Source organism: Balaenoptera musculus, chromosome 7 (assembly GCF_009873245.2).
Source record: "Balaenoptera musculus isolate JJ_BM4_2016_0621 chromosome 7, mBalMus1.pri.v3, whole genome shotgun sequence".
In the NCBI taxonomy this organism is placed as follows: domain Eukaryota; kingdom Metazoa; phylum Chordata; class Mammalia; order Artiodactyla; family Balaenopteridae; genus Balaenoptera; species Balaenoptera musculus.
In genome coordinates, this window is record NC_045791.1 from 83443965 (window position 1) to 83459533 (window position 15569).

Here is a 15569-nt window from a genome sequence, read left to right on the forward strand (position 1 = left end):
GTTAAGAGCATAAACTGCTCAGATTGACCTAGGGTCAAATCCCAGCTACACTGGTTATTTGTGTGTGACCTGGAACATGATAGTGCTTCTCTCTGAACTTCAGTTTCTTGATTTGTAAAGTGGGAGTTACCGGAACACCAACCTTATAAGGCTGTTTGATATTCAGATGAGATAATGCATGTGAAACTGTTGATTTAGTGCCTGCACAGTTTAAGTACTCACTACAAGTTAGCTATTAAGACTGAATGGAGGTATCCAGGATAATTCTTGTCACCAGAGGTAAACCCATAGAAGGTGGATAATCCAAAAGAGTGGGAAATTGAAAATTAGTTAATAATGTTATAAGGAAAGGGACACTGAATTAAGATGGTCTTTTTATGTCATTTAGCCATTGTTTTGTGACTGCTCCCCAATTGTTTTTCTATTGCTAGAAAAGTAATTTAGATTATCTTATTCAGTAGACCAAATGCCCTTCTATTGTCTTTACTTATTTATTATTGAGCTGATGTCTCTATTGTCAAGCAATTGAAAAATATTTCCCACAGGGATTCTGGGTTTTGTTAGCTCTTATTCAGTACCACTGTCAGCTTGAGAAACTCACACACTTATAATTCAAGGCACTTCAAAAATGTGTTTATTTATCTCTGCAGTAGGTACAGATCTCAGATATGCAAGAAACAGTCCTAAAAAAAAAGCACTTTATTTCTATTTGAGACAGTTCTGCTGAAGTTATCTCAGGCATTTCAAAGATCTCTCTTCACTGCCCCAGATTGGTTTTGCAGTTTTAAATGTTACATAAACCAATGAAATAAGAGTGTAAGCACTGTCATTTTTTATAGCACTTTATTTTTATGAAAAATATAAATCAAATGCTTTGGCCTCAAAAAAAGGCTGTTGCAAAAGCACTTAATTGGGTATCACAACTGTAAAAGGTTGGGGGAAATCTTAAACATTAATTGTAATACTTCTCTCAGTTTTGAAAATGTCTTTAAGTTCTTATTCTGTTTTAGAGGAACCAAAATGGAAATGTTACCGAACCGAACTTGGGTCTGCTCGCCCGCTGCACAGCAAAGCCAATCTACTGACACCGGGTTGTGGTGAAGGAAAGTACAGCGTTTATTTGCAGGGTGCCAAGCAAGGAAAACAGGCAGCTCGTGTTCAAAAGACCCGAACTCCCCGATGGCTTTCAGGGAAGGGTTTTTTAAGGCCAACATTTGGGGCGAGGGTTGCAGCTCGTGGACTTTCTTCTGATTGGTTGGTGGTGAGGTAACAGGGTGATTTTTTGGGATTCTTAATCATTAACCTTTTGGTTCCAACCAGTCTGGGGTCTGCCTTCTTGTTAGCATGTAGTCACCATCCTCCACTGGGTGGGGGGGCGGTCTTAGTTTCTGCAGAAAAACTCAAAGATATGCTTCAGATTGTTATGTATATCCCTTGAGGAGGAACTAGGACTCTGTTTTACCACTGAAATATTGTTTAAGCTATCATTACTTTTCTTGCCTAACTGCTTTTCCTTTGTTTCTGCATTCCCTCACTTCCCTAATTCCGAACTGTTTGAGTCTGCTTTTTTGAACCAGGGAAGGCCTAGGAGACTAAAGCCTTTTTCTACAAACAAGAAATGGGGGACATGGAGGGGCTTTTGTACCTGGGAGGGCCCCACAGGGTCCTGCTTGGTCTCAGTCCCCCCTTTTCTTTGATACTTCTCAATCCTAAAGGGAGCAGGGGTGGGACAAGAAAGGGAATAAAGTTTTGGATAGAGAGGTTAATCATAAACTCGTCAGGGGAACTTGGTCTTAGGGGTACTTGGTTTCAGAAACTCCTTGAGGGTAAATCATGATGTGTTTATGAAAATATGAAAAAAATAAGACTTGGAACTCCAGCTGTCCTATCCACAAAAAGCCCTCAATGAAACAAAAAAGTCTATCTTGACCTTATATCAAACATGTATTCATTTGTATGTTTTAAGTTAGATAAAATATTAAGGTTATGTGTGTATGTATTTTAAAAATCATCTTATTGGCCAATTTTTAAAAAGTTAACTCACCAACTACTGGGTCTTATCAGATAAGAGGGCTTTTATCTTACACTGATAAAATGAAATAGTATGCAATAGTATGCAATCTTTAAACATTCTGTTTGGAATTATATATAATGTCATATAGAGGTGCTCATCATATATGGTTAAATGAAAGAGGAGACTATAGAATAGAATGGGTAGTACCATTCCATTTTTGTAAAAAACATGTTTAGAACAAAGAAGAATATATGGCAAATGTAAATGGTGGGTAGTGGAACTACAGCTGATTTTATGCTCTTTATTTCTTAATTTTTATAATTGTACTATAATTTTGTTTTACTTTCATAATAAAAATTAATAAATTAATAAATATCATAAAATTAATAAAAGTCATTTCTTAAAGAAAAAAATTAATGTGTGTTTTCCTAATTTATAAGTATAAATAAGACTAAGTCTTTGCTCTAAGGGATACTGACTCTTTGAACTTGGATGTTTTGGGTATTAACTAATTCTCCAATATTCTAGGAAATAGTGCTGAATAGTTTAATAGTTATATTCCTTATCCTATGAAAAGCATCTTTGAGTAGGAAAGAACTGTTGTTCCAGAATTTTCTTAAAGCACTCCTTGAGTACACTGCTTTCCAAAAAATTTATACACTGCCTGAAGATATGGTCTAAATCTTTAGTCTGCTTTTAAATCCTATCATGTTAAAACTCAGTCTACTTTTCTTGCTTTAGTGCCCCTTAAATTCTTAAATGAAAACTTAGCTCCAGATGAATTTGTCAACTCACTATCTCCAAAAGTATCTTGTGCTTTCTTGCTTTTATACTTTGCTTCTTTGTTACTTGGAATAGCTTTTCCTGACAGTTGTGTAAACAAATTCTACCCAGTTTCCAATGTCCAGTTAAAAAAACCATATCCACTGTGACATCCCTGGTTCCTCCAGCTAAAACTGAATTTTGCAGCTAAACCTATTTGTACTTATTATTTGTGCCTAGGCATTTCTCAGATACCACCTGATATTTTTGCATTTATTTCCCAATTCCATCTAAACTTCTTGAGAGCAAGAAAGCTTGTCTTGTATTTCTCTCTATCCCTTGATGCTCCTAGCATAGAACCCTGCACAGGGTAGGTGCTAAATGTTTATTCCTTGATCATACAGTGGTGTCAAGTGTTGAGTCCAAGTGCTGGAATTTCTTGTTAACCAGTGATCCTGGGTAGGGGGGTTAACACTTTGCCCAGGACAATGTGGAGGAATAAAAAATGGATAATTTGGTTTAATTGTCAATTGATATAGATAGGTGATAAGGAATTGACAGTATTTTTTATTAAAACTAACACAAAAACTGAGAGTTGTGTAGTTAGTTCAGGACCCAAACTTAAGTTTCACATAAATATTTCTTTGAAAAGTTTCTCATGAAGCTCATTTTGGGTTTGATGGCCTCTTTGTTCTTAACCCTACCAGAGGCACAGCTGTGCCTTGCGTTCTTACAGCTACTGTTCCCAGAACCCAGAGATCTGAAGTATTTGACGGTGGGTTATATGCACCATCAGAGTTACTCTGTTCCAGAACATCTTAAGAGGTCATGTGGGATTCAGTGCGTCATAGTATGTAAAGTGCTTTGTGTTCAAAAGTTAGTAGCTTTTCTCCTATTACTGGAAACATAGTCGTGTCACTCTTCAAACTTAAATTGTGACTTGAGGGTATTTAATTTGGTTAATGGTAGACACTCATAGGGCTTACCATTTTTTGTTAAACAGTTTTATTTTAATTTATAGATGTTTGCCAGGACTAAATATAGCTGATGAAATATCTGACCTTTTCTGCTCAAGGTAAATGATTTGTTACTTTATAAAAATACCAGGTACCAATAGAATTCGGAGTTTGTATAAAAAGACCCATTTGGTCATGTAAAGTAATGTAATCCCGGGCCCCAAAGAAATGATCCCTTTAAGAATTTTGTTAGTACATGAAAAATGACGTATTATTGGTTCAACCTATATCAGAATCACCTTGGAACATTTTAAATATGTGTAATATGCATGTGCCTGGCTTCCCACCAGGGGATTTTGATTCCATAAGTTTTTGGGGTTCTAGCATGTGAATTTTTCCAAATGCCAACAGGTGCTTTTGGTTTATTGTAGCTCTGTTTCATTGTGGCATGGCACTAGAGATGATGAAATGGCAGGTAATAATGCCATGGGAGTTAAAGTCCATAAGGGTTAAAGATCAAAAAATATTTAAAGTATTTAAATTTTGTGTGCGTGTGTGTGTGATGTTAGACTCATACTTTCATTTTGCCTTTTATCCAATGAATGTTTTAATTATATTTTAAATAAAGCACTAAAAACTTTATTTAATGATTTTCAGAGTTCAGGTTTAAACTCTAGAGTTCTCTCAGCCTGAAAATTGCCACATCTATGAATACAACTTAAACTTTCTTTCATTTTGTTGCTTCAGGTTAATAAGTGACGTAAATTAATGGAAAAAAGACCAAATTTTAAATAAATAATTTCTTATATATTCTTTATTTCAGAAGCTGGTTTAATTGATTTATTTTCCCTATAAGTGAGAAGTCAGAAACTATCAAAGTTTCTCATAATAAAAAGTAATGGGTAAGTGAATGTTATGAAAGCATTTTGATTTAATGAAGTTTTTCTATTCTTATTGGTTTTAAGGCTGTGGTTTCAATTTTTGAACATTGATTTTAATGAATAAACTTTTTCTGTTGCAGGATAATCTTATCAGAAACACTCATAACATTATAGGATCATTCTCTTTATTTTTTTCGACAGATAAGAGTGTTTAAAATAATTAGAATTAAAACCTTGATGAAATTATCTCTTAAAATCCTATTTTCACTTTCACAAAACAGCAAAAAAACTCATTGTATTTAATTTATTACTTAAATTTGTTATATTTTGTGTAAGTGAATAAATTGTGTGTGTATCATAATTACTCGGGAAATTAAAAAAATTCTGAATTCTAGGCTCTATTCTCAGATTTACTAAATCAGAATTTTGGGGTATGATTTTTATATTCAGCCTGGTTTGGAAACCAGTATGTAATGCAGTATGTAATGATGAAGGATTATAGTTTTGGGGAGAAGGGTAGAAACTTGGAAACTATTCTTTATTTGTAGAGAAATCTTATTGCACTAGTTGGAAAAAAATTCTTCATATTCGTTTTGTTTATGTAATTGTCAGAAGAGAAATGTCTTTTGTTTCAGAGGCTATATTAGTTGCTATTTTGTTTTTTAGCAACTTTGTTGGATAAATTACTTTAAAATCTGCCTCTGTGGATTAAGCAGAAAATAAATGTAGTATCTACTCTCATGCTAGAGAATAAGATGTTATATATGACACTGAGAGTTCACATAATCTGGGATTTTGTGTAGAAACATAATGGGAAAATTAATAAGCTTTGTTAAAGTATAGTAAATATACTACAGTAACAACTTAGAAATAGTAATTTGTCTTTATAAATTGAGTACTGTATTCAATACTGAATCACTTTCTGATAACTCTTAACAACTTAGAAAATCAATAAAAAATGTAGTCATCTAGGCTTCAAATACTGGCAACACACTACTCTTTTAGAAGATGCATAGGTCTCAGAGAAAGACAAATACTGTATGATATCATATATATCCACATATATGTGGAATCTAAAAAATAAACTAGTGAATATAACAGAAAACAAACAGACTCACAGATAAAGAGAACAAACTAGTGGTTACCGGGGGGAGAGGGAAGAGAAGAGGGGCAAGATAAGGGTAGGGAATTAACATGTACAAACTACTATGTATAAAATAGATAAGCTACATGGATATATGGTACAACACAGGGAATATGGCCAATATTTTATAATAACTATAAATGGAATATACCCTTTAAAAATTGTGAATTGTACTATGTTGTACACCTGAAACTTACCTTGTGCCTCAACTATTCCTCAATTAAAAAAGAAAAGAAGATTCAGAGGTCTCATTTTATTCCAGGCTCATTGATTGGTTCAGTAGCTCATGGTAGCCTTGTCTGTTTTCACAATTATTAGAAATATGAGTGGGTAGGACCCAAGAATGAATTTCTGGTCTCTGATATTATCATAGCTATTTTCCTCATGGTAGTAAGGAATTTACTGTGCTTTTGCCGTTTTTGTTTTTTTCCAGTTTGAGTATTCCAGGACAATAGCCATCTGACTTTGGTTATTCAATATGCAGAACAGACAAGGATATTGCAGCTATTGCTGTGTGCACTATAATAACCTGGAACAGGTGAGAAGATCCTATTACTATGGTTATACCACAAAGGACCTAGTCGTAACTTTCCCTTCTTTTACGTTTGATTAAATTCATTTATTCCTTCATTGAACAGACCATATTGAGAATCTACTAATGGGCAGATACTGTTTAAGTTTCTAGGGATATGGCCATGAATAAAATCAGTTTCCTTTATTCATGAAGCTTATACTTGAGTGCAGTAAGACAGAAAGTAAGTAGTCATATAAATTTAGTACATAGTATGTCAGATTGTGATAAATGTTATGAGGAAAATAAAATAGGGAAGAGTGTGCGATTTTAGGTAGAGTGGCCAGGTAAGGTTAAGGAAGTGACATTTGAGTTGAGATTTGAATGAAATGCGGGGCCCAGGCTTGCTTATATCTGGGGGAAGAATTTCTGGGTAGAGGGACAGGAGAGCAAGGATAGAGACCCTGAGGCAGAAGAGTGGTTAGCATGCTAACTAAAAGCCAGGAGGCCAATGTGGCTGCAGTGGAGGTCAGGTGGGGGGGTGGATGTTAAGTGACAGGTGAAGAATTCAGAGCATTAGATTTTGTAAGTCATTGTAAGACAAGGTAAGGACTTTGAATTTTATGCTTTGATGCACAAAAGTTTTAAATTTTGCTATAGTTGAATTTGTCTTTTATTGTTACTTGTGTTTTTGGTGTCATAAAAATTGCCTAATCCAAGTTCATGAAGATTGATTCCTATGTTTTCCTGTAAGAGTTTTATAGTTTAGCTCTTACTTTTAGGTCTTTGATTCACTTTGAGTTAATTTTTGTGTGTGATATAATTTAATTATATCCTAAAAGCCCTGTCTTTTAAAAATACAGCCACATTAGTGGTTAGAACTTCAACATAAGAAGTTGGCGGAAGTGGGAGGGGTGGACGAAGTTCAGTCTATAGCATTTACACTGATTGAGTTTTGGATGTTAAACTAATTTTTCATTCCTGGGATAAATTCCACTTGGTCATGGTGTATAATTCCTTTTATATGTTGCTGGATTTGGCTTGCTAGCATTTTGTTGCAGATTTTTGCATATATATCCATAAGGTATATTGTCTGTAGCTTTTTTTTTTTTTTTTTTGGCTGTGTTGGGTCTTCATTGCTGCGCGTGGGCTTTCTCTAGTTGGGGCAAGCGGGGGCTACTCTTCATTGCGATGCTCGAGCTTCTCATTGTGGTGGCTTCTCTTGTTGCAGAGCACGGGCTTTAGGTGCGTGGGCTTCAGTAGTTGTGACATGCGGGCTCAGTAGTTGTGGCATGTGGGCTCAGTAGCTGTGGCGTGAGGGCTTAGTTCCTCTGCAGCACGTGGGATCTTCCTGGACCAGGGATTGAACCCGTGCCACCTGCATTGGCAGGCGGATGCTTAACCACTGTGCAACCAGGGAAGTCCTCGTCTGTAGCTTTTTTTCTCTGTTATGTGTTTGGTTTTGGTATCAGGGTAGTACTGGCTTCATAGAATGAGTTGAGTAGTGTTCCTTTCTCTTCTTTTTGTTGGAAGAGTTTGTGAAACATCAAGTATGGAGATTTTGAAATAAGTATTGATGGTAATAGTAGCTGCAGCTTTCTGACCAGGACTGTTAACTTAGAAGATTCTCAAGTTTTTCTTCAGCTGTGGAATTGTCTCATAGGTGAAGCAATCATATAATGAAGCTTCTGCTAGTTCTAAACTGTTTGATCTTTGATGATATCTAAGACAAGTTTATAACATATAAAAATTCTGCTGTTTAGTAGCATTTGTTTTGTTTAATGATCTAATAGTAAACACTTAAATTCATACTAGGAAAAGTTTTTATTATTGTGATTTCTACATCTCTGCCTTTTTAAAAAAGAAATAATTTTTAATGCTGGTTATAAACATGAGGAGGCAGATAATAAATCTCAAGTTCTCTTCAATATTTCTCTCATGATTGAGAAATTATATCATCACTTGAATGGAAGATTATTTGTTGAACTTTTGATAATGATAAAACATGTTTATGCTTTAACCACAAGTTCTAGTCAATAAGCATTCAATATAATTTTTTTGCTTAAGGTTTAGAATAATAATTTTTAGACATTTGGATACTCCTGTACTAAACTGACATTTAAAAAGATTCTGTTGATGACAGCTGAGGCAAATTGTACTAACTATAAAAGCTTGAAAAAAATATACACACACACATATATATGTATATATATAATTCAAAACTTTGGTGAACTACTAAGGCAGTGAAGACATATGGGGCCCAGATCTAGCTGAATATTGAACAGAATATTCAACAGAAATAATGGAAGCCAAAGGAAAGAAAAGAACTACTAACTTAGAATTCTATACTCAGTAAATAAGGTGAAATAAAATATTTTCAGGAAACAAAAATTAAGGGAATTTATCACCAGCAGACACTTACTAAAGGAAATACTAAAAAGAGTTTTTCAGGTAGAGGGAAAATGATTCCAGTTGGAAGCTCAGAGATACAGGAAGGAACGAAGAGCAATGGAAAGGTAAATAGGTGGGCAATGTAAATGAATAATATCTTGTGAGATTAACAACAGTGGCATATAAATTGGAAGGGGAGTAAATTGAGCTAATACCTAAGGACCTTGCATTGTTCAAGAAGAGAGTGGGGACTTCCCTGGTGGTCCAGTGGTTAAGACTCGGTACTTCCAATGCTTCCAATGCAGTGGGTGCAGGTTGATCCCTGGTCAGTAGAACAAAGATCCCACAAGATCCCACATGCCGTGCGGCATGGCCAAATAAAAAAAAAAGAGAGAAGGAGAGTAAAAGTAACAAGTACTTTTGGTTGGTCCGGGTTGCGTGTTGTAATCTGTTACCACTAATAGACTAGGAAAAAGTCTATACAAAATATAGATCTTTATAGTCTATATAAAATTGGAATAATAAAAAATAGTCCACAAGAAAATAAGAAAGCAGAGAAATAGGGACACTGTGTAGGCAAGAATAGAATAATAAGACAGATTTAAAAATAAAAACGAATTAACTACAAATATATCAGTAATAAATTAAGTGAAAATAGACTTGATGCTTGAATTAAACTATATTCAATATTTTATCAGAGGTCCTAGTCAGGGAAATAAAGAAAGAAAAAGAAAGGAAAATGATAAAGATTAGAGAAGAAGAAATAAAACTGTTACTATTTGTATACAGTGTGATTGTGCACAAAGAAAATCCTAAAGATATTTAGATGAACTATTAGAATTGATAAGAGATTTTAAAAAACGTTTGGGCCAACATAAAAATAAATTGTCTTTTTAGAGTAAATATATATATGTATAACAATCACTTTGCTGTACACATAAAACTGACATAATATTGTAAGTTAACTATACTTCAATAAAACATAGTTAGAAAAAAAGAATAAAAAAATTGTCTTTCTATATATAAACACCACATAGAAGATGAGATTTGAAGAAGATATTTACAACAGCATGAAAAATCATCAACTTTTAAGGAATACGTATAAAAAATACGTATAAGATTTTTATACGGAAAACTAAACATTGAGAGAAATTTAAGAAAAATTTAAAAATTAAATAATTGGTATGATATACCATGTTCATGGATTGGAAAAATCAATGTTCTGAACATGTCAGTTCTGCCCAAACCTATATATTGAGTCAATGAAATTCTATTAAAAATTTCCAGCAGTTTTTTTTTAAAATAAAAAGTAAGCCAATTCTAAAAATATATATGGACATGCAAAAGACCAACAAGACTCAGGGTAATCTTAAAGAAGAACAAAGTCAGAGGGCTTACTGTCCCAGATATAAAAACTTATTATTATGTCATAATCATTAAGACAATGGTGCAAAGTTAGAAAGACCATGGAAATAAATCAGAAAGTCCAGAAACAGATGTATATGTGTATATTTGATTTGTGACAAAGATGGCACTAAAGAGCAGTGAGGAGTAGGCTTTCTTCAATAAATGATACTGGATCAATTGTTTATCCATAGGGCAAAAAAAATGCAATTTTATTGCTAACTCATCCTGGTTACAAAAATCAATTCCATGTAGATTGTAGATGTGAGTATTGTAGGTAAAACAATAAAGTTTCTAGAAACAGATATGAGAAAATCTTCATGACTTCGAGGTGAGGAGAGATTTCTTAAACCGGTCACCAAAAGTACTGGCAAAGAAAAAAATTGGTAAATTGGACTGCAATGAAGTTAAGAAAGAATGGAAGACGATTAAGAAAGTGAAAAGGTACCCTGGGAAAGATGCCGGATTTACTTTGTGTGTGTGTGTGTGTGTGGGGGGGCACCAATAAAACTTTATTTATGAATGAACACACACACACACACACACACACACATGCACACACATACACAAAAGAAAGTGAAAAGGCAAGCCATAGAGAGGAAGATGATACAGATCTTCCTCAACTTATGATGGGATTACATCCTGATTGTAATTTGAAAATATCTTAGGTTGAAAATGCATTTAACACACCTAACCTACTGAATATCAGAGCTTACCTAGCCTACCCTAAAAGTACTCAGAACACTTCATCAGCCTACAATTGGGCAAAATCATTTATGCAAAGCCTATTTTATAATAATTGAGTAGCTCATGTAATTTATTGAATACTGTACAGAAAGTGAAAAACAGAATGGTTTTAAGTGTATGGGTTGTTTACCCTCCTGATAGTGTGACTGATCTTCCTCTTCCTCTGAGTCCCCTCCCATGGGCACAGGTCCAACCTAATCGCTTGCTTTTCTTCCTTTCCTAACCATCCTATGTGTGTATCTTTCTTCCAGCCTTGGTTGTACAGGAGTCCTTTTACCCATTTCCAGTTAGTTTTCAGTAAGAATTGTTCCACATGTAGATGTATTTTTGATATGTTCGTGAGGAGAAGTGAGCTCCACATCCTCTAATATTCTGCATTGATTTGAGCTCCCCTTATGGTTTTCAGATGCATATTTTAGAATTGCTTTATAGAAAGGGTATATTAATTTATACTTCTACTAGGTGTATAATGAATTTATATTGTGACACTCTCACTACTAATGAGTATTACCCATTTAAAAATATTCATTTTCTTTTTACTTTATAGCATATATCCAGTGATCAGCACAGATACTTGACCACACAGAGTAGACAATGGATGGGTACCACTAGTTTGATGGAACGTTTCTTGCAGGATGTACTGAGGCACCACCCATATCATTATCAAGAAAGCAGGTAAAGTAACTGAGTGGAATAATATTAGCACAAAGTTAGTTATATGTTACAGTAAATGTTTGTGTTAATTGTTCTAATACTTCCTAAAGTGAACCTTCGAATCAAGGAATATAACATGAAATTTTATCTAGTAACTTACCTTTGCAATTATTTAAAATTTTTTCCTAGCTTAGGTAAGAAATTTCACTCTAAAAGTTATGGACTACACTATGCTTTTTCTAAAGAAAACTCTTAGGCCGATAAATAATTATATATCATTAAGGTGTTTTATAAGGATGTCACAGGATTAAACAGGGTAAAAAGGTGGGAGCAAACATAACTTTTACAAGATTAGTAACCAAAAAGTTGGTGACAGTAGCCAAGTAAGGGTGGTTAAGGTAAAAACTAAGTTAATTCCACATTAATGGAACTATTTGCTATTTTGTCAAATAGAATTGGCTCTTTTTCTAATTTGTCAGTATCTTGATAGCTTACTCTCGTATTAATTTATTTTGGTTTTAATAAAAATAAATATTTTGATAACACTTAAAAAAGTTAAATGTCCTATATTAAAGAAGAACTTTGGTAGAAAATCAGATTATGTACTGTGGTGAGTTTGCAGCTACAGCTATATAAGATAAGGCAAAATAGATCATTAGCACATCTGTGCAGAATTAGTTGAGTTCAGCACTAGCAGCAGAAAAAAGGATAAACTTCTTGAACGCTTTGCAAGTCACCAACCTAGAACTTAGTAAATAGTGAAAAAGTTTTAATGGGGAAAAGTCAGGAAAAAAATATGTGGTTTTCATAGAGAATGGACTTGAGGACGTGGGGAGGGGGAATGGTAAGCTGGGACGAAGTGAGAGAGTGGCATGGACATATACACATTACCAAATGTAAAATAGATAGCTAGTGGGAAGCAGCTGCATAGCACAGGGAGATCAACTCAGTGTTTTGTGACCCCCTAGAGAGGTGGGATAAGGAGGGTGGGAGGGAGACGCAAGAGGGAGGGGATATGGGGATATATGTATACATATAGCTGATTCACTTCATTATACAGCAGAAACTAACACAACATTGTAAAGCAATTATACTCCAATAAAGATGTTAAAAAAAAATTATGTGGTTTCTTAGCTGGTGGAAAGATGGAATTAGCCTATCTTGGGGTCACTATAAATTACCAGTTTATAGTGTATATAAACAATGCTTCAACAAACATATTTGTACATGCAACGTTTTCTGTGGAGTAGATTCCTAGAATTTGAACTTTTGGGCTAAAGTTTATGGACACTAAAAAATATTTTTTATTTTTTAACTTTTCATTTTGGAATAATTTCAGGCTTACACAAATTTAGCTGCAAAACTGGTACAAGGAATTCTTGTGTAACTTTTACCTAGCTTCCCCAAATGTTAAATCTCAAATAACCACAGTACAGTGATCAAATCCATGAAATTACATTGATACCATACTATTTACAGACCTGATTCAGATTTTGTCAGTAGTGTTACTAATGTCCTTTTTTTGGACCAAGATTCCGTCCAGGACCACACAGTGCATTGAGTTGTCACATTTCCTTACTTTCCCTTAATCTCGAGTAGTTCCTCAGTCTGTCTTTGCTTTCAAGACCTTGACACTTTTTAAAAGAGTACTGGCCAGTTATTTTGTAGGATATTCCTAAATTTGGGTATGCCTGATGTCTTTTCGTTTTGTTGATGGTCTCCTTTACTGTGCAAAAGCTTTTAAGTTTAATTAGGTCCCATTTGTTAATTTTTGCTTTTGCTTCTATTGCTCTAGGAGATGGATCCAAAAAAATATTGCTGCGTTTTATGTCAAAGAGTGTTCTGCCTATGTTTTCCCTAGGAGTTTTATATTATCTGGTCTTACATTTAGGTTTTTAATCCATGTTGAGTTTATCTTTGTATATGGTGTTATAGAATGTTCTAATTTCATTCTTTTACATGTAGCTGTTCAGTTTTCCCAGCACCACTTATTGAAGAGACTATCTTTTCTCCATTGTATATTCTTTCCTCCTTTGTCATAGATTAATTTACCATTAGTGTGTGGGTTTATTTCTTTTTATTTATTTATTTATTTAGCTGTGATGGGTTGTAGTTGCAGCACACGAGCTCTTTCATTGCAGTGCGTGGGCTTCTCTCTTGTTGTGGCACATGGGCTCCAGAGCACGCGGGCTCAGTGGTTGTGGTGTGCAGGCCTAGTTGCCCCGTGGCATGTGGGATCTTAGTTCCCCAACCAGGGATCAAACCCACATCCCCTTCGTTGGAAGGCAGATTCTTAACCACTGGACCACCAGGGAAGTCTACATGGGTTTATTTCTGAGCCCTCTGTCCTGTGCCATTGATCTATGTGTCTGTTTTTGTGCCAGTACCATCCTGCTTTGATTACTGTAGCTTGGCAGTATAGTCTGAAGTCAGGGAGTGTGATTCCTCTAGCTCTGTTCTTCTTTCTCAAGATTGTTTTGGCTATTCAGGGTCTTTTGTGTTTCCATACAACTTTTAAAATTATTTGTTCTGGTTCTGTGAAGAATGCCATTGGTATTTAGATAGGGATTGCAGCGAATGTGTAGGTTGTCTTGGGTAATATGGTCATTTTAACAATATTGATTCTTCCAGGAACACAGTGTATCTTTCCATCTGTTTGTGCCATCTTCAGTTTCTTTCATCAGTGTCTTATAGTTTTCTGAGTACAGGTTTTTTGCCTCCTTAGGTGTATTCCTCGGTATTTCATTCTTTTTGATGTGATAGTAAATGGGATTGTTTCCTTAATTTCTCTTTCTGAGAGTTCATTGTTAGTGTATAGAAATGCAACAGATTTCTGTATATTAAGTTTGTATCCTGCAACTTTATCAAATTCTTTGATGAGCTCTTGTAGCTTTTTTTGGTGGCATCTTTAGTATTTTCTATGTATAGTATCATGTCATCTGCAAACAGTGACAGTTTTACTTCTTCCTTTCCATTTTGGATTTCTTTTATTTCTTTTTCTTCTCTTGTTGCTGTGACCAAGACTTCTAAAACTATGTTGAATAAAAATGGTGAGCGTGGGCATCCTTGTCTTGTTCCTGATCTTGGAGGAAATGCTTTCAACTTTTCCCTGTTAAGCGTGTTGTTAGCTTTGGTTTGTCACATATAGCCTTTATTAAGTTGAGGTATGTTCCCTTTATGCCCACTTTCTGGAGAGATTTTATCATAAATGGATGTTGAATTTTGTCGAAAGCTTTTTCTGCATCTATTGAGATGATCATATGGTTTTTATTCTTCAATTTATTAATATGGTGTATCACATTGATTGATTTGAGTATATTGAAGAATCCTTGCATCCCTGGGATAAATCCCACTTGTTCATGGTGTATGATCATTTTAATGTGTTGCTGGATTCTGTTTGCTAGTATTTTGTTGAGGATTTTTGCATCTATATTCATCAGTGATATTGGTCTGTAATTTTCTTTTTTTGTAGTATCTTTGTCTGGTTTTGGTATCAGGGTGATGGTGGCCTCAGATTGATTCAGAAGTTTTCCATCCTAACCTTACACCTAAAGGAACTAGAGAAAGAAGAACAAACAAAACCCAAAGTTAGTAGAAGGAAAGAAATGATACAGATCAGAGCAGAAATAAATGAAATAGGGACTTCCTTGGTGGCGCAGTGGTTAAGACTCCGCCTGCCAGTGCAGGGGACATGGGTTTGATCCCTGGTCCGGGAAGATCCCACGTGCCATAGAGCAACTAAGCCCGTGTGCCACAACTACTGAGCCTGAGCTCTAGAGCCCACGAGCCACAACTACTGAGGCCACGCACTGCAATTACTGAAGCCTGCATGCTCTAGGGCCCACATGCCACAACTAATGAGCCCGCGTGCTGCAACTACTGAAGCCCGTGTGCCTAGAGCCTGTGCTCTGCAACAAGAGAAGCCACCATAATGAGAAGCCCGCACACCGCAACGAAGAGTAACCCCCACTTGCCGCAACTAGAGAAAGCCCGTGCGCAGCGATGAAAACCCAACGCAGCCAAAAAAAAAAAAAAATTTAAGAAAATGATATAATAAAAAAAATGAAATAGAGACTTAGAAAAAAAAGAAAAGATCAATGAAACT

The 15569-nt window shown here is 35.0% G+C and overlaps 1 protein-coding gene across 3 annotated transcripts in view; it reads left to right on the forward strand.

The window, feature by feature from the left end:
• ZDBF2 (zinc finger DBF-type containing 2) overlaps positions 1–15569 on the forward strand; it is a 30056-nt gene that overhangs the window by 1584 nt on the left and 12903 nt on the right. The window contains exons 2-5 of one of the 3 annotated variants that reach the window (XM_036858031.1): positions 3798–3851; positions 4556–4634; positions 6191–6295; positions 11358–11485. In XM_036858031.1, coding sequence (XP_036713926.1) covers positions 6236–6295; positions 11358–11485 — 188 coding nt within the window. In that variant the 5' untranslated portion in view covers positions 3798–3851; positions 4556–4634; positions 6191–6235. Of the gene's footprint in view, positions 1–2406; positions 3852–4555; positions 4635–6190; positions 6296–11357; positions 11486–15569 lie in introns of those variants that run through there. The other 2 variants (XM_036858030.1, XM_036858032.1) reach the window with 2 other exon arrangements.